General features: G+C 42.1%; 1 protein-coding gene across 1 annotated transcript; it reads right to left on the reverse strand.

Moving 5' to 3' along the window:
- Nucleotides 1–262: 262 nt before the first annotated feature.
- LOC109902388 (amyloid-beta A4 precursor protein-binding family A member 3) lies at nucleotides 263–9,787 on the reverse strand. Its single transcript, XM_031786246.1, has 10 exons — nucleotides 7,759–9,787; nucleotides 7,592–7,622; nucleotides 7,359–7,504; nucleotides 6,682–6,768; nucleotides 5,906–6,094; nucleotides 5,194–5,373; nucleotides 4,428–4,640; nucleotides 3,850–3,969; nucleotides 3,302–3,442; nucleotides 263–3,128 (listed from the first exon to the last, which is right to left on the reverse strand). Exons 1-10 carry the CDS (start codon nucleotides 8,839–8,841, stop codon nucleotides 3,057–3,059), a joined length of 2,262 nt encoding a protein of 753 aa, XP_031642106.1. The 5' UTR covers nucleotides 8,842–9,787; the 3' UTR covers nucleotides 263–3,056.
- Between the last annotated feature and the right edge of the window lie 14,370 nt (nucleotides 9,788–24,157).

Genomic DNA, 24,157 nt, shown 5'->3' on the forward strand with positions numbered 1-24,157 from the left:
ATCCCAATTGGCTTATGTGATTATGAGATTTCTATATTAACTTTTGCCCAACAAATCCTTCTGCAACCTATCATTTGTTTATAAACAGCATTGTTTCACCTAAATTAATTAATTGGTGAACACACAACTGATTTCACTTGCAAATTCAATTTAGGAAATGTCATAGGCCATCCCTAGTGCCAAGCCATTGTCTGTGTATTCATCTTTGTTCAACTAGCTATACACTTTATCCCCAGTAAGTCTTTATAACATGCTCATTACCATAATGTGCAAATAATTTAATACTACATCACAATATTCAATAATTCAATTCTCTAAATCTCTCTTCACAACAATCAGAACAAAAGGGTGAGGCTAATGTCAGCCACTGAAATGACTATAGAACACAATTCAGTTGAGAACCCAGATGGGACATTAATCAATGTCGTGGGAGGATTACAAATAGGCCTACTCAAGCCCTAACTGGTCTCCCCCCCATTGAGGATATCAACTGACCTGGGCTCAAATAAAATATTAATAGTGCACCATAAAATAAATAAAAGGGACATTACTATGTTTCATGACAATTACATATGACCACATATTTTGAGAGTAGTGTCAACATTTCACACAATTTGGGGGTAAAACCCTGAGAAGGATGGTCCAGTGTGGCTCAATTGGTAGAACATGGCGCTTGCAGGGTTGTGGGTTCAATTCCCATGGGGAACCAGTATGAAAAAAGTACCAAAATGTATGCATTCACTACTGTAAGTCACTCTGGAGGGTCTGTTAAATTGACTAAAATGTACAAATCTAAGAGAACGTAAGAAAACGCCATACCAGGAAACGCTATACAACTATCACTCAAGAAACGCAAACCTAACACTTTCATTAATTATTCATAAAATTAAGGTATTCATTAATCAAACTGGAACTAGATTACATTTAAAAAATCATAATACCAGTGTTCAAACAAGTCAGCAAAATTGTTACACAAACCATACAACTATGGAGCTCAATTTAAAATGGTTATACAATAAAACTATGAAAACAAATACTTAATATGATACATTAGAATACATGACATGTTATCATAGCGATACAATTAAACATTTCAACATGCACCTAGTCCTCTCGTCCCAAAGTGATGCTAACGTGTGAGATAAAAAAAAAAAACAGCATACGCAGTATTACTGATTAAATTAGCTAATGTAGCCGAGAGGCATGCTGAACTAAAAAGCAATATGCTCACCTTTTGAATCAATGACAATATTCCTATTTATCAGTGAAGCTGTCCCAAATAAGTAATTTCAGTAACTCGTTTAAATTAACTCTCCATTTCAAGTGTTGTAATTGGAGATTAAAACGTCTGCCCACTGGATGATGTTGATTGGCTAAAAGATGTAACATATAACAAGTACCTACACATTTCTTAGTTTTTTTGTAGACGCCTTCCTTTAAAAAATAGAAAACATTCTGCATGACATATTGCATGCACACAACATTCAACAGGAATTGTGTTCGCAAAATAATTAGTGGCACTGCAGTATACAACTGATTTCAATATTGGAGTGATTAAATAATTATCAAGACAATTTTATTCCGTTGCACAACGTTTCGAAAAACATTCGCTATTGTGTGCCCTTAATACATGACCCTGGTACTCACCTGTGGTGGCTAATGTGTCCGGGCCATATCCCCATCACAGAAATGATGTACACAACTGCAGTCATTAAAAATATACACTAAGTGTAAAAAACATTAAGAGCACCTTCCTAATATTGAGTTGCAGCACCTTTTGCCCTCAGAACAGCTGTAATTTGTCAGGCATGGACTCTACAAGGTGTCAAATTGGATGGGCGTCCTTTCGTGGTGGACCATTCTTGATACCCATGGAAAAGCTGTTGAGCGTTTCCCTGTTCAAAAGCCCCTTAAATCTTTTGTCTTGCCCATTCACCCTCTGAATGGCACACATACGCAATCCATGTCTCAATAGTCTCAAGGCTTAAAATCCTTATTTAACCTGTTTCCTCCCCTTCATCTTTCTACACTGATTTGAAATGGATTTAACAAGTGACATCAATAAGGGATCATAGCTTTCACCTGGACTCATCTGATCAGCCTATGTCATGGAAAGAGCAGGTGTCCTTAAGGTTTTGTACACTCAGTGTATATCTCTAACACTAAAGGCAGTTACCTTTGATTCTGAAAATACAGAACTAAGTTCTGAATTCTTCCAGGCACTGAAATGGGAACAATAGGGAATGGCATGCACAACGTAAAATCTTTCAGCATATTAATAGGACACTGCTCGGAGACACATAATAACAATGTAATACTGATGTAGTAGTCGCTTGTTGATGTGCATGTTACTCAATGACATTGTCTAGAGGTGGGAAGCACGTAATGACGAGACATACGGACCAGCTTTCTTAAATTAGGCTCCTCTCCATGAATTCAAGTTCCACTGAGCTAAGGCACATCGGCAACTAAAGAATGGCCGGTGGAAGTAATTAATTGCAGGTACTCATGCTTTTCCTGTTCAGAAAGATAATTAGTATGGTAGTAAGATAACTGAGATCGTCAATAGGAAAAGTGAGGTTATCTGCTTTAACATTTCATAAATATAAACAGAGATGTATTAACAATTCTATCTTTGAAAACATTTGCTGTATCATCCTAATATTCCAACATACATCATAAAATATTCTGTTCAGGTGGATAACCCCATTATGTAGGGGTAGCCTAGTGGTTAGAGAATTGGACTAGTAACCGAAAGGTTGCAAGTTCATATCCCCGAGCTGACAAGGTACAATTCTGTCATTCTGCCCCTGAACAGGCAGTTAACCCACTGTTCCTAGGCCAACATTGAAAGTAAGAATTTGTTCTTAACTGACTTGCCTAGTTAAATAAAGAGATTTTTTTTATTTATGTTCAGTTATGTATCAATAACCAGGTGATACAGTCCAATTGCATAGTCCAATTTGAGGCTGCGTGTGTGCATGTGTATAGCTTCCAAATGGTATTCTTCCTTGTTTGCTTCTGAGAGCACAGGCAGCATTCTCTCCACCGTTCTCTCAGAGAAATACTGGAGTTTCTTGTCCCGTTAGAAGGCGATATGTAGAGGCTGGCATGGTCTTCAAGTGAATCTGTTCAGAAAGATGAACACAGCCATGAATGACAATGCTAATATTTATTTTGACCAATTCATTTACTTATTGAGTAATGTTCTATCAATACAGAGAAAGTTAGATTTATGAAATGAAAGTCAGTGTGAATTCTAGTGCTTCTGATCAGGATTGGTGTTGAATTCCTCTCTCACCTCCCCGACTGCGTCAGTCAAAATGTGGATGATCTTCTCGTGAGGAGTGGCTACCACACTCTGCCCATTGATTTCAATGATGCGGTGTCCAACCCGGATGCCCCCTCTCTCTGCGATCCCTCCACGCATCAAACTGCAGATCTGCTCAAGGCAACAGTAGGATGAGAAAGATAGAAAATACAGATTAAAAGATAAGTGAGAGAGTTTTGAGGTGAGTGAAAGTGGACAATTGACAATTTTAGCTTGACTACTATAGAGTTCCTAAAATGGATGCCGCACATCTACTATTCAGTCTAAAATGCTGTTACAGACCACATTAATTTAAGATTCACTTTTATCTTTATTCCAGACCATGTTCACTGTGATAAATGAAAAGAACCTCAAATTAATACTACTCACTATTGATTGGACTGGGCCTTAGCAAAATAATAATAATAATAATAAAAACATAAATGAAACATGAATGTTGGATCCTGTTTGGGGATTCTGTCTGGCAGTTGTATTCATACAAGTTTGTAGAGTAAAATAATAAAGCAACTGTCACTTACAATCCCGTCCTCTACACTGAAGCCCAACTGAAATTTTGGGTCCGGTCGCTTGATAATTGCCATGGTGACGGGAGGGCAGTGAACGATACTGAGCTTCACCTCTGCTTGGTTTTTTAAATCCTTTCACAAAAACAAAAGTGGAAAATACATAATACAAATACTAGAAAGATGTCTGCCAATGTATAGTAAATGTCTGCAAAGATAAAAGTCTCTGTCACCTTAAAGTACCTGTTCACTATCCCTATGCATTCTGTGCTTCTTAGATAATGAAAGACATTCACAGAATGAGAGGAGTATTGTGTGTGTGTCTGTGCATGTGCATGGAATACATTTAACAAAACAACATTAGGTGACAAAATGCAACAACCTGCCATCAGGTCCAACCTCATGCCGAAATAATACCTGGAAAGCAAACAAACCACCAATTCTTCTTCCTCTCCACATATCACACGCATCCGTCTCTATGACTTCAGCAATACAGCACCATCTAGTGTACATTCTAGGAACTATACAATAGACACAGCCAAGACAGCTCACAGGAAAGAATGAAACAGGCACAGACACAGTCCCCCTCTTACCCGTATTATACTCTGGCAGGTGGCTATGGGGAGGCCCACCAGGCTAGTGCCATTGACTGACATGATGCGGTCTCCTATGCTGAGGGCCCCGCAGCGTTCTGCAGGACCATCGTGGAGCAGGTTGGCCACCATCACCGTGGGCAGGATGGAGCCCCAGCCCGACTCCACCACAGCCACCCCCACTATCTCCCTGGGAGCCTTGGAGATGGACACCTGGACACAGACAGTAGGGAGATGGTTTAAGAGAAAGGGGGGATTTCATGGGTGGTGTTCAGTAGGGAAACGCTGTAGCAAAACGTTTTGCAATTGAAAACCAAAAAAAACAATGTCCTTATTGGAAAAGTTCAGGTATTAACAAACTCCATTTCAAAACGTTTTTTCCCCAACTGAACACAACGTTGATGTACATTCCACTTAAGACACATCATGAAATGTATGGATCTGTTTCAATACTGTCTTGAGCGAGATAGGAAGTGCTTGTTGCATAGTGTACATCCAGCAAATATCTATTTGGTTTATGAAGGTCAACATTTAACTCCATGCACAAACAAATGTTAACATAAAACAGATTTCATAGGCTCCTGGTTGATGGTTAAATCGCCACAGACTGCGTTCGATACGCGAACATGAGTCAATTAGATCAAGAGTAAAAACAGATGCTTATCTAGGCTAAAGGTAGGAGGGATACTGCGTTTATAGGCCGACACTCAAATGGAAACGCTGGCTGGTAATAACATGGTGCTGAAATACTGACGGGTTTCTGTACCTCTCTGATGTTATCTGAATCCGAGAAGTGTACCAGGTCTCCGTTATAGTGCTCCTGTGTCCCCAGGTAGTCACTGTACTCGCTGGGCCTCAGCTCACTGGCCTTGATGCCATTGGCATGGAGGAACTGCTGGTAGGCCACACCGAAGGCCTGGCCAATAGCCTGAGCGATCACCTGGGCCTGCATGCAGGAGAGACACAGTGAGTCAGTGGGCATGTTCAAACGTGTCCCAGTCTGGCAGGTAAGAGTACGATAATCCTTGTCATATAACAATATGTTCCTCCTCACAATCTTACAGAGTGTTTCAAGTTGTCAAAATAGGCTGTGGCTAACCATCAAGATATGGCCCATTGGTTTACCTCAATCCTAATATTAAACCTAACCATAATCTATCCCAAACTCTAACCTAACCATAACAGTAATGAACTGCTAATTTCCTCTTGTTTAACAACTCCTGGCATGGAAAAGTAACCTGGGTGCCAGGCTGTTTGTTTTTGTGTTCAACAAAGCTCCGCTACCTAGTTGCATGGCAAGTACTGATGGCTCAAGTACTGTAGAAAAAGACTGGCACTGGGAATAAAACATGTATTTTTGTTCTTTTTTTTCTTCTTCTAACCAGTGCAACCTAATCTGATTATTTTCAACAACAAACAAATCCCCACAGAAAACCAATTGGACATAATGCTGTATGGTTTCTGATTGAATGACTCACCTCGTCAGAGTTGAACACATGGCAGATCATGCAGCACTTATTCTGTGGCCCGGGGGAGTTGACCCCAGCAGGGTTCCCCTCCTGGCCCTTACGCCCCCCGGCCGGCTTCCTGCGGGCCATCAGGACCACGATGCTGCCGATGTCTGCGATGTAGGAGATCATCTGGAGAGGATGGTCCATCATGGCCTCCTGTAGGTGGAACAGAAGGGATGAATGTGTGGAGGAAACATGTACTAACTGTTCACTAACACTTTCATGTAAGTTAACTAACACGTTAATGTTACAGAGGCAATGATTTTTGGTAAAAGAATGTGAGAAAAAAAATCGATGATGGACCCATTCTCACTAGGTCTAACAACGAAGAGAGCTAGGTTAGTCTAAGGCTGCATTTACACAGGTAGCCCAATTCTGATATTTCTTTCACTAATTGGTATTTTGTCCAATTAGATGAGCTCTGAAAATCTGAAAAAGATCTGATATGAAAATATCTGATGTAATTGGTCAAAATACCAATTAGTAGATAAAAATTACTAGAATTGGGCTGCCTCTGAACACAGCCTAACAGCACCCACTATATATCTAGACGCAGTCAGCCATGCAGAAGGGAGCAAGCTGACAAACTGACCCACTTTGATTCTCTTTACTATTCAACTGTACAGGACGAGTTTGACTCAAATTAGAGACACTGCTATTCAAGGAATGACCTTCAACTACTTTGTCATCCATTCAAACCACGTCATGCTCGGCTGATTGTGTCAGTGGCAGCAGTTGCCTACCTGTGTGTCTGCGCTGAGGACTTTGATGCGCTGAGTGGAGATGAAGAGATCCACCTCGGTCATAGGCTGAGACTCTCCCTCTGGGGCCTGGAGTAAGACAAGAGCAAACCTTTTGATGATACTTTTTAAAGCAGATCACCCATTCTTGGCAGAATGGTCTGAGCCATTCTGCCACCTCTGGTCTATTGGCCCTCCCATCCTTATGAGGCCAGTTTCACACTCATCCCAGTCGAAGCTCTTCTCTGTCCTGGCGCCCTAAGGAAGGAACAAGCTTCCCCCTAATGTCAGTACACTCCCAGTCCAACTTCCGTAACGGCTGAAAACCTACCTCTTCAAACAGAATCTTAAATAATCTCACAGTCCCCCCCAAAGAAGAACAAACACCTTACCATTACACTTGCCTTTCCTGCACTAACACTTGCACTTATCTTTTCATACTATCATTGACTTTGCTTTATTGAGGAAAATGTTTACTTACTATGATCGTAGCAACACCCCATAGCAAGAAATATAACCCGCAAACGGTTCTGTCACAGCGTACTCTTACCCCAGCAGTCCTCAAACCACTGTGATATATGATTTTTCTTACCTAGCTACCTTAAGATTAATGCACTTATTGTACGTCGCTCTGGATAACAGCGTCTGCTAAATGACTAAAATGTAAAATGAAAACTCACTTTGATCCTGTCCACAGCCTCCTGGGCCTGTTTCATTCGAGCGTTGGTGGAGGGGTTCTTGTCAGACTTGAGCTGGGTGGAGCCCAGATAGTTGGCCCCAAATATGACCCCATCCAGGAGGTCATTTGGATCACAGGGGCCAGGCACTGACAGAAATGCATTACTATTATTATTATTTAAGAGTCCAATGAGAGAAGCATAGAAGTTTTACATACAGCCTAAATTGAGATTACCGTCTTTATAGGCTGGGTGGTCCTCTGCCCCCTGTAAATGAAGAGGTTAGTGATTACTGAACAAAGTGAAAGACACAGCTCATTTGAACCAATCATCAGCAAAGTAATATACACTAATAACACCACCATTCATCATTGATAACCATATTTTAGCATGTCAAACTTACCTGCTGACTGTTCTCTGCAGAGTCTACCTCCGGAGCCTCCTCCCCTATCTTCATCCATACAGGCTCTGGGACCTCGTCCTCCGGGAAAGACTCCACGGAGTCATCCCTGTGGCGCAGCCGCCAGCCGTTCCCAAAATGTTCCCAGAACCTTTCGCCATCCTCCTGGTTGTAGGAGACCGACACCACCGCGTCCATCTCCCCTCTCCGGGCCATGTAAGGAGGAACCTTGATGTCAGAGGAACTGGGCTGGGAAGCCCCTATCTCTGTACACTCCAACAGCCCTAATAGGTCTCTCTGGTTACTCTCTGAGAAAAGCATCTCCGAGGCCTGTTTCGGGTAATGCTCTGGGTCTGGTAGCAATGGGCTGATGTCCATCAACAGAGATGGGCATGGAGGCTCAAATTCAGAGGGTTCAGAGAATTCTGATGGTGGTGGTGGTGTAGGGTCAGAGGTTGAGTCCCTGGGGAGAGGGCTTTCTCCAATGACCTGGAGTCGGTTTAGCAGGTGGTGGATCTGCGTGTGGTCTTTGTCACCTGTTTTCCTGATCTCAACCTTCTCCTCCATCGCATCCCCCACCTCTCCTCCCTCTTTGCTAGGATCCAGAACCTGTTTGGTTGGGGTGTTATCCTTAGGAGCATAGTCGATTAGCTCCTCCTGGCTAACTACCAGAGAAGAAGCTGCAGTGTCACTGGTGTACAAGGGAGGTAGGGACTCACTTAATCTGTCCTCTAAAATGTCCACAGGGACCAAGGAGGGAGGGAAGCTAGGGTCGTCCATCTCTTCCACTGAACCTGCTTCACTAGAGTCGTCTGACCTCCAGTCCAGAGGAGGGGGTTCTATTAGGTTAAAGGAGTCCAGGTCTTCTGATTCAGGGTAAGAAGCAGCTCTAGAGAACTGGCTTTGGCTGTCTGGCTCATCTACAGCAGGTCCACCACAGGCAGTGTTCTCCTGTTGAGCTGAAGGTGAGGAAACGGTTTGTTTCTCCTCGTTTCCAGCAGGGCAATTACCTGCCTCCATTTTGTGGATAAGAGCACGCATCATAGGCAGCACATTACCAGGTTGAAATGGAGACTCCACATACATACATACAAGCCCCTTTCAATGCCTAGTAGGGTGTTTCTGCAATTTATAGGGGTAACTGTCGGAAGTTGGTATTTTTTCACTGTGAAAGTAGACCGTTTTTGCATTCACCACTTCTTGTGCAGGGGAATAATAAGAGCAACCACTCTTTTTTTAGTCTCTTCATTGACCTATGTCCATCAAGATAGCAGTGCTATTGCCTCAGGCTCAAAGTACATGTCATTGTCATGCGTGTCACCAATATAGAAAGTACCCTTTGTGCATTCAGCCTATGACAATATGGTATGGTTTATTTGTATTGGCCTATTAATAACATTTGATCCATCTGTAACAAAATGACCAGTAAAAGAGCTATAACCAATATAAAAATTGCATAAGTGATTATGATCATGGTGAGCTACTCACAAAAAAAATACAAGACTCCAATCTTCTGAAAAGAATTACAGAGAAAACACATTATATGCTGGCAGTGCTGCTAGAGAAATTACAGTAGCTGGATTGTCATTACAGCTTGGATCACCCGAGCTAATTTGCTAGCTATCTAATTTAGCTACCTACGGCTACTCAGCTCATTTACAGTCAAGAAGCGTCACTAAATAAGCTGGTTTGCCAATTACGAGACATTGAGGACAATATTGGCATTACCAACATAAATCTGACATGATCCAGATGCTCACCCGGTTAAATTCTGGATCCGATGACTGACAACTGCTTGAATTTAACTGTCACGGATGAAGTTTACTTGTTTGGGAACTCAGCACCAAATCAGAGAAGTCAGCAATGCAAGTCAGCTAATAGTAATAGCTACAAATGCAACAGAATTTTGATAATTACATTTGCTGGACGCTCATATCGTGTTAATGATACATAAAACGATGTCGTTGTTTCACTGCTGTCAGGCCGACACTCGCAGAACGCGGTCTACTCAACTCATCCGCTCTTCAGTTTCCGCCTGAATTTTGTTGCGCGAATACACACCACTTTACGGTACCGCGTGTTTTCTGGTAGGGGGAACAGTGTAGGATGCACTGTCATGCAGCGACAGAGACGATAGCTACAAATCATTCAAAGCAAACAGTTTGAAGCACACCTATTAAATCTTCCATATTCCAAATTATACCAAACATTTTATTTCATTTTCGTGACTTACTAAAAATTACTTTGATATCGCGGGTAAAATGAGGCTGCTGAGGCTGCAGTAGCCTAAGTGTAATGCTGTTTATCAAATGTTAAATTGTCAAAGCACACACACACCTTCACATCAAGATCGAAGTAAGCTTGATATGTTTTTTTAGTAGAAAATTCATCCACGTGATGACCATTTCAAACCATACCATGCCAACTTAAAATATGGGTTAATATAATTGGTTATTCTATATTACAGTGAACTTTTAAGTAAGATAAAACATTTTTTTGGCGCTGTTTCTATTTCTCCAATTGCACCCTGTGTGGCTGGAGTAAAAAAAAAGGAATAAATGAGTGGCACCTTAATCTGGTAGACCTCCAATTCCATGAAATAGACTGACCTGGTGAAAGCTGGGATACTTATTGCGTGGCAGTTTGATGTTGTAGGGTGTTTTAGTTTCAGACATAATGCCCATTGATACTGGTAGATAAACGTTTGAATGCCACATAATATCTGAACGTCAATGCCAATCAGGTGCGTCCCTTTATTGCAGCAATGTATCTATCTGCCGATGGGTTTGTTCCACTGGATATTACTTTATGCCACAAGGCTAGGGTAGGATTCATAATTAATGGTTCCAGCAAGAATATACCATGAAGGGATGCATTTGATCGACAACAAAGTTCAGATGCCCTGTTGCCTTTGCATGTTGTTTTACTGGTATCGTTGGTCCCTATGTGTGCCATAAAAACACATTTCAAAAACGTGTTTTTTCTTACTTCTTATGGCTGCATGGGGCAGTATTGAATAGCTTGGATGAAAAGGTGCCAGAGGTGCCCAGAGTAAACTGCCTGCTCCTCAGTCCCAGTTGCTAATATATGCATATTATTATTAGTATTGTATAGAAAACACTCTGACGTTTCTAAAACTGTTTGAATGATGTCTGTGAGTATAACAGAACTCATATGGCAGGCAAAAACCTGAGAAAAAAATCCAACTCCTGGTGGGAAATCTGAGGTTGGTCGATTTTCAACTCAGTCCCTATTGAAGTTACAGTAGGATATTGGTCATCTTGCACTTCCTAAGGCTTCCACTAGATGTCAACCGTCTTTAGAAACTTGTTTGAGGCTTCTACTGTGAAGAGGGGCCGAATGAGAGTGGATTGAGTCAGAGGTCTGGCAGCAGTCACGCACTGGTCACGCGCATTTCACATGAGGGGTATCTCCCGTTCCTTTGCTTTTCTGAAGAAAAAGGAATTCTCCGGTTGGAATATTTATTGAAGCTTTATGTGAAAAACATCCTAAAGATCTATTCCATACATCGTTTGACAAGTTTCTACGGTCTGTAACGGAACATTTTGACATTTCGTCTGCAACTAGTGAACGCGCTTCGTGAGTTTTGATTTGTTTACCAAACGCGCTAACAAAAGTAGCTATTTGGACATAAATGATGGACATTACCGAACAAATGAAACATTTATTGTGGACCTGGGATTCCTGGGAGTGCATTCTGATGAAGATCAAAGGTAAGTGAATATTTATAATGTTATTTCTGACTTCTGTTGACTAACATGGCCGATATATGTATTTGTTTTCTGAGCGCTGTTCTCAGATTATAGCATGGTTTGCTTTTTCCGTAATGCTTTTTTAAAATCTGACACAGCGGTTGCATTAAGGAGAAGTATATCTTTAATTCCATGTATAACACTTGTATTTTCATCAACATTTATGATGAGTATTTCTGTAAATTGATGTGGCTCTCTGCAAATTCACCGGATGTTTTTGGAACTACTGAACATAACGCACCCAATGTATACTGAGATTTTTTATATAAATATGAACTTTACCGAACAAAACATACATGTATTGTGTAACATGAAGTCCTATGAGTGTCATCTGAGGAAGATCATCAAAAGGTTAGTGATTCATTTTCTCTCTATTTGTGCTTTTTGTGACTCCTCTCTTTGGCTGGAAAAATGGCTGTGTTTTCTGTGGCTTGGCTCTGACCTAACATAATCGTTTGTGGTGCTTTCGCTGTAAAGCTTATTTGAAATCTGACAATTTGGTGGGATTAAAAACAAGATTACCTTTAAAATGGTATAAGATACTTGTATGCTTGAGGAATTTCTATTATGAGATTTCTGTTGTTTTGAATTTGGCGCCCTGCACTTTCACTGGCTGTTGTCATATCGATCCCATTAACGGGATTGCAGCCCTAAAGGTAACACAAATCAACCAAAATAGCCTGGCATGGTAATTACAATATAAAAACTTGAAACACAGTTAAGTCAACTAAAAATAGGTTTGTTATTGTTTTGAAAGAACAAAAAACGAATAAATCTTAAAATTAACCAAATAAATTACTTAATTTAGAAATACATCACAGTGTGGTTTCATCTACGTACCTTATATGGAAAATACAATACATACTCTACGTGTCTTGTTGAGTCCTTGTGTTCTCTCAGAAGAGCAGTGTGTGTTTCCTGGTACACTACATGACCAAAAGTATGTGGACACCTGCTCCTCGAACATCTCATTCCAAAATCATCTGCATTAATATGGAGTTGGTCCCCCCTTTGCTGTTATAACAGCCTCCACTCTTCTGGGAAGGATTTGATGGGGTTGAGGACAGGGCTCTGTGCAGGCCAGTCAAGTTGTTCCACACCGATCTCTGTATGGACCTCACTTTGTGCATGGGGCATTTTCATGCTGAAACAGGAAAGAGCCTTCCCCAAACTGTTGCCACAAAGTTGGAAGCACAGAATTGTCTAGAATGTCATTGTATGATGTAGCGTTAAGATTTCACTTCACTGGAACTAAAGGGCCTAGCCCGAACAATGAAAAACAGCCCCAGACCATTATTCCTCCTCCACCAAACTTTACAGTTGGCACTATGCATTGGGGCAGGTAGTGTTTTCCTGGCATCCACAAAACCCTAATCCATCCGTCGGACTGCCAAATTTGTGAAGTGCGTTTCCACTGCTCCAGAGTCCATGGGGGCGAGCTTTACATCACTCCAGCCGACACTCAGCATTGTACATGGTGGTCTTAGTCTTGTGTGCGGCTGCTCGGCCATGGAAACCCAGTTCTTATGCTGACATTGCTTCCAGAATCAGTTTGGAGTTTGATAATGAGTGTTGCAACCGAGGACAGATGATTTTTTACATGTTACGCGCTTCATTACTTGGCGGTTCCGCTCTGTGCGCTTGTGAGGCCCACACCTTTGCGGCTGAGTTGTTGCTGCTCCTAGACGTTTCCACTTCACAATAACAGCCCTTACAGTTGACCGGGACAGCTCTAGCAGGACATACATTTGACGACCTGACTTGTAGGAAAGGTGGCATCCTATGACTGTGCCACGTTGAAAGTCACTAATCTCTTCAGTAAGGTAATTCTACTGCCAATGTTTGTCTATGGAGATTGCGTGGCTGTGTGCTGGATTTATACACCTGTCAGCAACTGGTGTGGCTGAAATAGCCAAATCCACTCATTTGAAGGGGTGTCCACATACTATTGTATCATCCAGCCCTGTTAGATGCATTGGAAGACGGATGTGCTTCAGGTCCCTGGCTCTTTTCCATCACTGCTTAGGAGGGTTGTTAATTACCATGCTATATTTTATTCAATATTATCTTACTCATCTTTGTAAACTAGAAAAATTGATCTGATACTGGCAGATGTGAGAAAATGTTCACCATCCATTTTGACTGTGTTAAACTTGAATTATGTTAGCTCAAAGTTCACTGTAATGTACAGTAAACTAGTGTTTTTCCAATGTTGACACTGGCACGATATGGGTATGTTATGCTTTGCAATGTGAATGACAATGCATTCGTGATGTACTAGTGGCAGACGTGACAAAATGTTTACCATCCATTTTCGTAGGCCTACAAACATGAGCATGTCAGAACCATTGTACACGAGTGTCTACAACCTTTATAAACAGATTATGCCTAGTTAACAGAAGAATCCTGCGTGCCAGTACTGACATAATATTGATAACGTTAAACAAGTCACTGTCCAGGTGCTGATGTACCAAGCACTTTAACCTGTGTCTTTAGAGGAGGTGGCCATGGTGCTGAAACGTCTGCGAGGACCGGTGAGTAAAGGAGGCTGTCCTCCGCTTCTCTCCAATCCCGACGACATACAAACGTTTGATTAAAACGTAGGCCTATAACCAGATCATTTTCAAATCTTTTAGATAAAAAACGAACTATTATCACACTATTTTGCCTTATTCACCATATCAAAAAAAGCTCCACATTGTCTTGTGCTATGTTCAGTTGAAGTCGGAAGTTTACATACACTTAGGTTGGAGTCATTAAAACTTGTTTTTCAACCACTCCCGAAATTTCTTGTTAAGAAACTATAGTTTTGGCAAGTCGGTTAGGACATCTACTTTGTGCATGACAAGTAATTTTTCCAACAATTGTTTACAGACAGATTATTTCACTTACAATTAACTTTATCACAATTCCAGTAGGTCAGAAGTTTACATACACTAAGTTGACTGTGCCTTTAAACAGCTTGGAAAATTTCAGATAATGAAGTCATGGCTTTAGATGCTTCTGATAGACTAATTTACATAATTTGAGTCAATTGGAGTTGTACCTGTGGATGTATTTCAAGGCCTACCTTCAAACTCAGTGTCTCTGCTTGACATCATGGGAAAATCAAAAGAAATCAGCCAAGACCTCAGAAAAAAATTGTACACCTCCACAATTCTAGTTCATCCTTGGGAGCAATTTCCAAACCCCTGAAGGTACCACGTTCATCTGTACAAACAATAGTATGCAAGTATAAACATCATGGGACCACGCAGCCGTCATACAGCTCAGGAGGGAGACGCGTTCTGTCTCCTAGAGATGAACGTACTTTGCTCCGAAAAGTGCAAATCAATCCCAGAACAACAGCAAAGGACCTTGTGAAGATGCTGGAGGAAACGGGTACAAAAGTATCTATATCCACAGTAAAACGAGTCCTATATCAATATAACCTGAAAGGCCGCTCAGCAAGGAAGAAGCCACTGCTCCAAAACCGCCATAAAAAAGCCAGACTATGGTTTGCAACTGCACACAGGGACAAAGATCCTACTTTTTGGAGAAATGTCCTCTGGTCTGATGAAACAAAAATAGAACTGTTTGGCCATAATGACCATCATTATGTTTGGAGGGAAATGGGGGAGGCTTGCAAGCCGAAGAACACAATCCCAACCGTGAAGCACGGGGGTGGCAGCATCATGTTGTGGGGGTGCTTTGCTGCAGGAGGGCCTGGTGCACTTCACAAAATAGATGGCTTCATGAGGAAGGGAAATTATGTGGATATATTGAAGCAACATCTCAAGACATCAGTCAGGAAGTTAAAGCTTGGTCGCTGGTGGACAATGGACAATGACTCCAAGCATACTTCCAAAGTTGTGGCAAAATGGCTTAAGGAACTGAGTCATGTTTGTAGGCCTCCTTGCTCCACACGCTTTTTCAGTTCTGCCCACAGATTGTCTATAGGATTGAGGTCAGGGCTTTGTGAAGGCCACTCCAATAGCTTGACTTTGTTGTCCTTAAGCCATTTTGCCACAACTTTGGAAGTATGCTTGGAGTCATTGTCCATTGTCCACCAGCTCTGTAAGGAGGAATGGGCCAAAATTCACCCAACTTATTGTGGGAAGCTTGTGGAAGGCTACCTGAAACGTTTGACCCAAGTTAAACAATTTAAAGGCAATGCTACCTAATACTAATTGAGTGTATGTAAACTTCTGACCCACTGGGAATGTGATGAAAGAAATAAAGCTGAAATAAATAATTCTCTCTACTATTATTCGGACATTTCACATTCTTAAAATAAAGTGGTGATCCTAACTGACCTAAGACAGGGAATTTTTACTAGGATTAAATGTCAGGAATTGTGAAAAACTGAGTTTAAATGTATTTGGCTACAGTGTATGTAAACTGACTTCAACTGTATGTGTCTGTTAAGGTTTTCTTCCGTCGAAGGAGAGGCGGACCAAAATGCAGCGTGGTTATTTCGATACATGTTTAATAAAAGATAAACACGAACAAATACAAAACGTGAAAACCTAAACAGCCTTATCTGGTGCAAACAAACACTGAGACAGGAACAATCAGCCACAAAACACTCAAAGAATATGGCTGCCTAAATATGGTTCCCAATCAGAGACAACGATAAACACCTGCTTCTGATTGAGAACCACTCCAGGCAACCATAGACTTTTCTAGACAACCCCACTAACCACAATCCCATAACCTACAAAAAAACCCTAGACAAAACACACCACAAAAATAACCCATGTCACACCCTGGCCTGACCAAAATAATAAAGAAAACACAAAATACTAAGACCAGCGCGTGACAGTGTCTTCTTTGGCAGCGGCAGGGCAGTCAGTCTCCTTCCTTTACTTAGCCATGCCTTCACATATGGCGAGGGGCTGAACAGCTGCAGTGGTGGACTGCTGCGTTTGAGGAAAAGCAGATTGGATAGGTGGCTGACTGCGAGCGCATTTTGCTTGCCTGTCAGGATGTCATTCATGCTGCTGAATTTACACTTGCATTTACTGGTGGATATGGCAATGGTTTCTACTGCCTTCAGAGGTGACAAGGAGACCTGCGTTTTTGTAGCTTTGGAATCCTTGAACTAATCGGAATCCCCGAACACTCTCCATCCCATCTACTCTGAACACCTCGCACAGGTGTCTCACTGCATTGTATCCAAACTGAATGTCCAGCTCTTCAGGCCACAAGTCTGGATAGAGGACCTTCACGTCTTCAATTATCTCTCTCTATTTACCTGCTCTCAATGTCCATTGTGCTGATGTGGGAGGAGTGTGTTGGGGTGAACAACTTGGGAGTGAACACTTTATCTCTTCCTCTGTACGACGCGAGCACATTCACAAGCGACTGCAAGGACTCTTGCATTATGTACCTCTAAACACAGCAGTCGTGGTCTGAAATCCAGGAGCACACAGCTTTGTTCACTTCAAAATGTTAATCAAATTGATCCCGCCCGTGTTGAAAGCATCAAAGTAACGATCTGTAAATGCACGTGACAGACGTAATCTTTTTCAGGATGAAGGTTTACACGAGTCACAACGTTGAGTGAAATACAGTACAATTTTTTTTTCACCTTTATTTAACCAGGTAAGCTAGTTGAGAACAAGTTCTCATTTACAACTGCGACCTGGCCAAGATAAAGCAAAGCAGTGCAACAGAAAAAACAACACAGAGTTACACATGGAATAAACAAGCGTACAGTCAATAACACAATATATATATATTTTTTAAAGTCTATATACAGTTTGTGCAAATGGCATGAGGAGGTGAGGCAATAAATAGGCCATAGTAGCAAAGTAATTACAATATAACAGATTAACACTGGAGTGATAGATGAGCAGATGATGGTGTGTAAGTAGTGATACTGGTGTGCAAAAGAGCAGCAAAGTAAATAAAAACAATATGGGGATGAGGAAGGTAGATTGGGTGGGCTATTTACAGATGGACTACGTACAGCTGCAGCGGTCGGTTAGCTGCTCAGATAGTTGATGTTTAAAGTTAGTGAGGGAAATGTAAGTCTCCAGCTTCAGCGATTTTTGCAATTCGTTCCAGTCACTGGCAGCAGAGAACTGGAAGGAAAGGTGGCCAAAGGAAGTGTTGGCTTTGGGGATGATCAGTGAGATATCTACTGGAGCGCGTGCTACGGGTGGGTGTTGTTATCATGACCAGTGAGCTGAGATAAGGCAGAGCTTTACCTAGCAAAGACTTATAGATGACCTGGAGCCAGTGGGTCTGGCGACGAATATTTAGCGAGGGCCAGGCGCCTGGTATAAGGCGCTTTGGTAACAAAACGGATGGCACTGTGATACTTTACTCAGCAAATTGGATGTAGTCTATTGCAAGCTATTTTGTAGATGACATCGCTGAAGTTGGGGATCGGTAGGATAGTCAGTTTTACTAGGGTAAGTTTGGCGGCGTGAGTGAAGGAGGCTTTGTTGCGAAATAGAAAACCGATTCTAGATTTGATTTTGGATTGGAGATGTTTGATATGAGTCTGGAAGGAGAGTTTACAGTCTAGCCAGACACCTAGGTATTTGTAGTTGTCCACGTAGTCTAGGTCAGAACCGTCCAGAGTAGTGATAATAGTCGGGCGGGCAGGTGCGGGCAGTGAATGGTTGAAAAGCATGCATTTGGTTTTGCTAGCGTTTAAGAGCAGTTAGAGGCTACAGAAGGAGTGTTGTATGGCATTGAAGCTCGTTTGGAGGTTAGTTAACAGTGTCCAAAGAAGGGACAGAGGTATACAGAATGGTGTCGTCTGCGTAGAGGTGGATCAGGGAATCACCCGCAGCAAGAGCGACATCGTTGATGTATGCAGAGAAAAGAGTCGGCCCAAGAATTGAACCCTGTTGTACCCCCATAGAGACTGCCAGAGGTCCGGACAACAGGCCCTCCAATTTTACACACTGAAATCTGTCTGCGAAGTAGTTGGTGAACCAGGCGAGGCAGTCATTTGAGAAACCAAGGCTATTGAGTCTGCCGATAAGAATACGGTGATTGACAGAGTCGAAAGCCTTGGCCAGGTCGATGAAGACGTCTGCACAGTACTGTCTTTTATCGATGGCGGTTATGATATTGTTTAGTACAGAGAACTTGGCTGAGGTGCCCCCGTGACCAGCTCGGAAACCGGATTGCACAACGGAGAAGGTACGGTGGGATTCGAAATGGTCAGTGATCTGTTTATTAACTTGGCCTTCAAAGACTTTAGAAAGGCAGGGCAGGAGGATGTAGAGCCTCATACAGATTTCTTTAACAATTTGTGCAACAGAGCAAATGTTTTACAGGTAGTTCAATCCAAGATCCTTGGGACGTCCCTACCCTAAATCCCAACTAAATACATTTACACATACATGTTATTCAATCATTTCCCGTGGCGAATTTAGCATGTAAATCTTGGTTGGGTAAATTTAACTTTTTGTTGTTGTTGATGCATGCCAGCAGAGCCACTACACAACACAACACTAAACAATACATGAATTGCACTATAACGGTGACAAACGGTGCCCGCAAACTGTTAGGGCCTACAAAGCTGTCCAAACAGCAGAACTTATTTTTCAGCACCATTGAGTGAATCCTTACCACTGTTACACCTGGCTATCAGCGGAGCCTTGTCTGGCAGCGAAACTGTTCATTCGGTCTCATTTACTGCCTTTAAAAAAACATAGCTAATATGGCTTACTTGTTAAACAAAGTGGTTTCTACTGACAATTGAGATGTACAAACTATGGCATAAGGGAACGATGAGCAGATAAGAGGCAATCCGTAATTTCTATTAAGACATTAATGAGCGAGCTAAAGCTGACTTAGTCAATATAACTATTTGTTCAGCACTTCAAGTCAAATCAAATGTATTGGTCACATACACATATTTAGCATATGTTATTGCGGGTGTAGTGAAATGCTTGTAAGAAATAACACACAAAAAAACTAAATAGTGCAAAGTTACTTAGGAGCTAGAAGCAGAGCTGCCATGTCTGATGGCACCATCGTTCACTTTTGAAATGTGCAGGACAGTATTCAGAACATGGGCATTCTTACAGTATTCTGCCTGTACACTAAGGGGGCATATAAGCAGACAACGAAAGCTCTTACAATAGTCAATGATGACATTTCTCTCAAACAGGCTATAGGCTACATGTGCACCACTAAGTTAGAACAGTAGTGGGAAAAGGACCAAATTATTAGGGTCAGGCACATGGGCTACTAACAGCTTACTACACAACATACACTTAGAATTATTTCATTAGCTGCAGTATACATATCTCCAGCGTACAATACATTTTTTGGACTCACCTTGTTGTGCTGAGCTTACTTGAACAGGAAGGTGGAGTGGCGGTCCTTCTCATTGGAAAATTTTGTCATGAAACTTTGTCATCAAAGTCCAGCATTCAAGGGATTTATAGTGCTTTCAAGACAACTGGAACAAGGTCGAATCATGACGTCAGTGATCTTCAGGTCGGAGCTCTAGAAAGAGGCCCCAGTTCCAGACTTGGAATTCCAAGTTGGATGACAGTTCAAAACGTATTTTCCCAGTTGGAGCTAGTTTTTTCCCGAATTCCCAGTTGTCTTGAACTCCCTGAAGTCTGAGATTTCCTAATTTATGAGTTTCCAGTTGTTTTGAATGAGGCAGAGGAGGGGGGAGAGGAGAGAAAAGGAGAAGATGGGAGGGGAGGAGAGAGAAGAGAAGAGGGGATGGGGGAGAGGAGAGGAGGAGAGGAGAGGAGAGGAGAGGAGAGGAGAGGAGAGGAGAGGAGAGGAGAGGAGAGGAGAGGAGAGGAGAGGAGAGGAGAGGAGAGGAGAGGAGAGGAGAGGAGAGGAGAGGAGAGGAGAGGAGAGGAGAGGAGAGGAGAGGAGAGGAGAGGAGAGGAGAGGAGAGGAATGGTGGTAATGCACCTTAAAGTTTGTTGCCAACCGACATATGAAGTCCACAGAAAAAGAAGAAGACTGAAGAAGGAGAGATTTCCTCTTTTACCTGTGGATTGTTTGTAGAGTAGAGAACACATGATTTTGTGTGACCCAAAAAGGGTCCAAATTCTACAAAGATCCAGAAAAAAAGGACCTTGTGCATTTCAGGTAAGATAATGACCCAATGTTTATATCCCAGGACAAATTAGCTGGCAACAGTTAGCTAGCAACAGAAAGCTAGCTAGCTAAATGGCCATGAATGTTTAATGTGTTTCGACCTGTCCCCAAATTAATATAGTAGTGGCCAATGATATCAAGTCTGTAGGTAGGCAGCCGCCTCTCTGTGCTAGTGATGGCTGTTTAACAATCTGAAGGCCTTGAGATAGATTGAAAAACAGCTTCTCTCTGTCCAAGCTTTGATGCACCTGTACTGACCTTACCTTCTGGATGGAAGCGGGGTGAACAGGCAGTGGCTCGGGTGGTTATTGTCCTTGATCTTTTTTGCCTTCCTGTGACATCGGCTGTTTTAGGTGTCCTGGAGGGCAGGTAGTTTGCCCCCAGTGATGCGTTGTGCAGACCGCACCACCCTCTGGAGAGCCTTGCGGTTGTAGGCGGTGCAGTTACCGTACCAGGCGGTGATACAGCTCGACAGGATGCTCTCGATTGTGCACCTGTAAAAGTTAATTAGGGTTTTCGGTGACAAGCCACATTTGTTCAGCCTCCTGAGGATGAAGAGTCGCTGTTGTGCATTCACCACACTGTCTGTGTGCGTGGGCCTTTTCAGTTTATCGGTGATATGTACACAGAGGAACTTAAAACTTTCCACCTTCTCCACTGCTGTCCCGTCGATGTGGATAGGGAGTGCTCCCGTTGCTGTTTCCTGTAGTCCACGATCATCTCTTTTGTTTTGCTGACATTGAGTGAGAGGTTATTTTCCTGACACCGCACTCCAAGGGCCCTCACCACCTCCCTGTAGGCCATCTCATCGTTGTTGGCAATCAAGCCTACCACTCTGGTGTCCTCTGCAAACTTGATCGGAGTCGGAGTTGTGCATGGCCACGCAGTCATGGGTGAACAACACTCTACAACCAGCGCATCATCCGCTTCCAGTGCCAGTTTTTTTATCCAACGAGAGACTGGGCCGACGGAAGGGCGGAGGTGGTCGTGGGCACGCACACCGACGAGATGCCGCACCCGGCGGGGTAAGAAGAAACGACCACCAGAGGCAGAACCCACGGGACTGAGTGTCTTTAATTTATCAAGCAAGATATTGAGCCCTGCCCATGTCTCCTTAATAAAGGGTTATCTTTTGTGCCTACAACTCAGGGCAATGATTTCAATGTTAAGGTAGACATGTTTAAGTTTTTTTAAATATTTTTTTTAAACATCCGTTTAAGGGAATACTTTAGCTCCCCTAATCGTGATATTTCTACTGAACGTGTAGGTTGCTCACCTGCACATACTCCTTTTAGAAGTAAGAGTTATTTTGTACCTCCAGCCAACCGCAATCACTCTATTGAGACATATTGCAGACTCGTTGAAAAATATGTTGTTCATCTCCTTAAGAACAAACAGGAGTACATATCTTTCCATCATTTACCTCAGGATGAAAAACAAGCTTTGCTTGATTTACAATCCGATACGTCAGTCCTTATTCGTCCTGCTGATAATGGTGGGTCGGTTGTACTCATGGATAGGACAGTTCATGTAAATGGGTGTCATAGACAACTGCTTGACAACACCTTTTACAAGAAACTCAGAAGTGACCCTACTGCCCAATTTCAGAACACGATCTTTACTGTCCTAGATGGGTATTTAAGTTCTGGTCAGATAACCAAAAAATAACACGACTTTTTGGCTATTCAACACCCTAAAATTGCCACTTTCTATACTTTGCCGAAATTACACAAGAATGTTACAAAACCTCCAGGGTGCCCTATTGTAGCGGGCATTGATGCAGTAATGGTCCCTCTATCGACTTTTGTTGACTTTATTAGACCACTCACAGAACAGCTCCCCTCCTTTGTAAAGGACACCAGCAGTATGATCTCTATTATTGAATCTCTTGATCCCCTCCCCGTAATACACAAATATTCCACATGAGGGCGGTAATTGAAGCTATGTAACATTTTCTTCTGCAACGTGACTCTAATGTACTACCTTCCAGTGCATGCATTATAACATTGGCTGAAATAGTACTCACACACAACTACTTCATGTTTCTAAGTGATTTCTTTATTCAGACGAAGGGTACTGCTATGGGATCCCACATAGCTCCCAACTAAGCTAATTTGTATGTGGGTTACATGGAGAAACAGTCCATTTTCAATCCTCTCAAAAATATTTACTTGCCTAACATTATTATGTGGAAACGGTATATTGATTATATTTTTGTTCTATGGAGGGATGATGCAAAACAGCTCCAGGCGTTCTATGCTTTTCTTAACTCCTGTTCTGAGCATCTGAGATTTACTATGCAATCTGACACACGTCAAATAAGTTTCCTTGATCTTCAGATCTTGTGTGAGGATAATGTTCTCTACGCTGATCTTTGCAGGAAACCTACTGATCGTAACAGTTTGTTGAGGGCTGATAGTTGTCACCCACTTCCTTTGAAAAAGAGTTTGCCCTACAGCCAATTCTGTCGAATCAAAATAATTCAGATTTCGACAGAAATATGGCTGAGTCAGATTAATACTGAAATTGAGAAAATTAAACACAAAACAAGACATGGCCTTTTCAAGGTCAGTCTCGCAAAAAGATGCATTCTTGCGTTCTAACTATCCGCTATTCAAAGTGCTCTGAACAAATTAAGGGAATCGTTCACAAACATTGGCACATTCTAAGATCCGATGACAGTATCGGTAATGTGTTTTTGGACCCTCCCTTGGTCGTATTCTCGCGGGGCAGAAATCTCAGAGATTGGTAAACTCTCAAGATATCCCTCTGCACAACGTCTATTTGCGCCCTTACTGGATGACAACTACAAGTGTAATGGCTGTGCTTAATGTAATGGCAGTTATAAATGTAGATCCTTCAAACATCCCCCAAACAGGGAAATAGATCCCAATCAAAGGTGCTATCACGTGCTCCACTAAGGCAGTTATTTGTCTTATAACGTGTCCTTGTGGTAAAAAATGTGGGTAAAAACAAAGCGCGAATTAAAAGTACGATTCTCGGGGCATCGAAGCACCATTAAATGCTAAAACTCGACTTACCCAGTTGCGGTCCACTTTTTGGAATCTAACCACTCGATTTTGTCCCTACGTTGTATTGGCATCGAACATGTCACCCTCCCTAGGACAGGGATTTATTGTTCAAACGAGAGGCTACCCGTATCTTTAATTGAAAGACCCTTGCTACCTTCGGTCTCAACGTAGACTTTGATCTGAAGCCATTATTGTGATTTTGCTATTGTAAATGTTTGTAGGTTTAAAATTGTATCTATGATCGTATGCTATCCATTTATGTGTTTTGTATGCCATTTTAATATATGAGAATTAACCAATGATATCAGGCCACACCCGGCCATGATTACAGACACCTGTGTGTGTCCTTTGACACTATATAAACGAGTCACCCCGCAGTGATTGTCATTATACCCTGATGAAGACAGCGTGTCTGACAAAACGTTGGATAGGTTATTAAATTATTGCATCTGAGTGCGGCTCTCCTTGAATTTCTCAGCTGTTCTATTCCGCTAGTCAGCACCTCTCCTAAATAGGTGT

The sequence above is a fragment of the Oncorhynchus kisutch genome, linkage group LG13 (genome assembly GCF_002021735.2).
Source record: "Oncorhynchus kisutch isolate 150728-3 linkage group LG13, Okis_V2, whole genome shotgun sequence".
Lineage (NCBI taxonomy): Eukaryota > Metazoa > Chordata > Actinopteri > Salmoniformes > Salmonidae > Oncorhynchus > Oncorhynchus kisutch.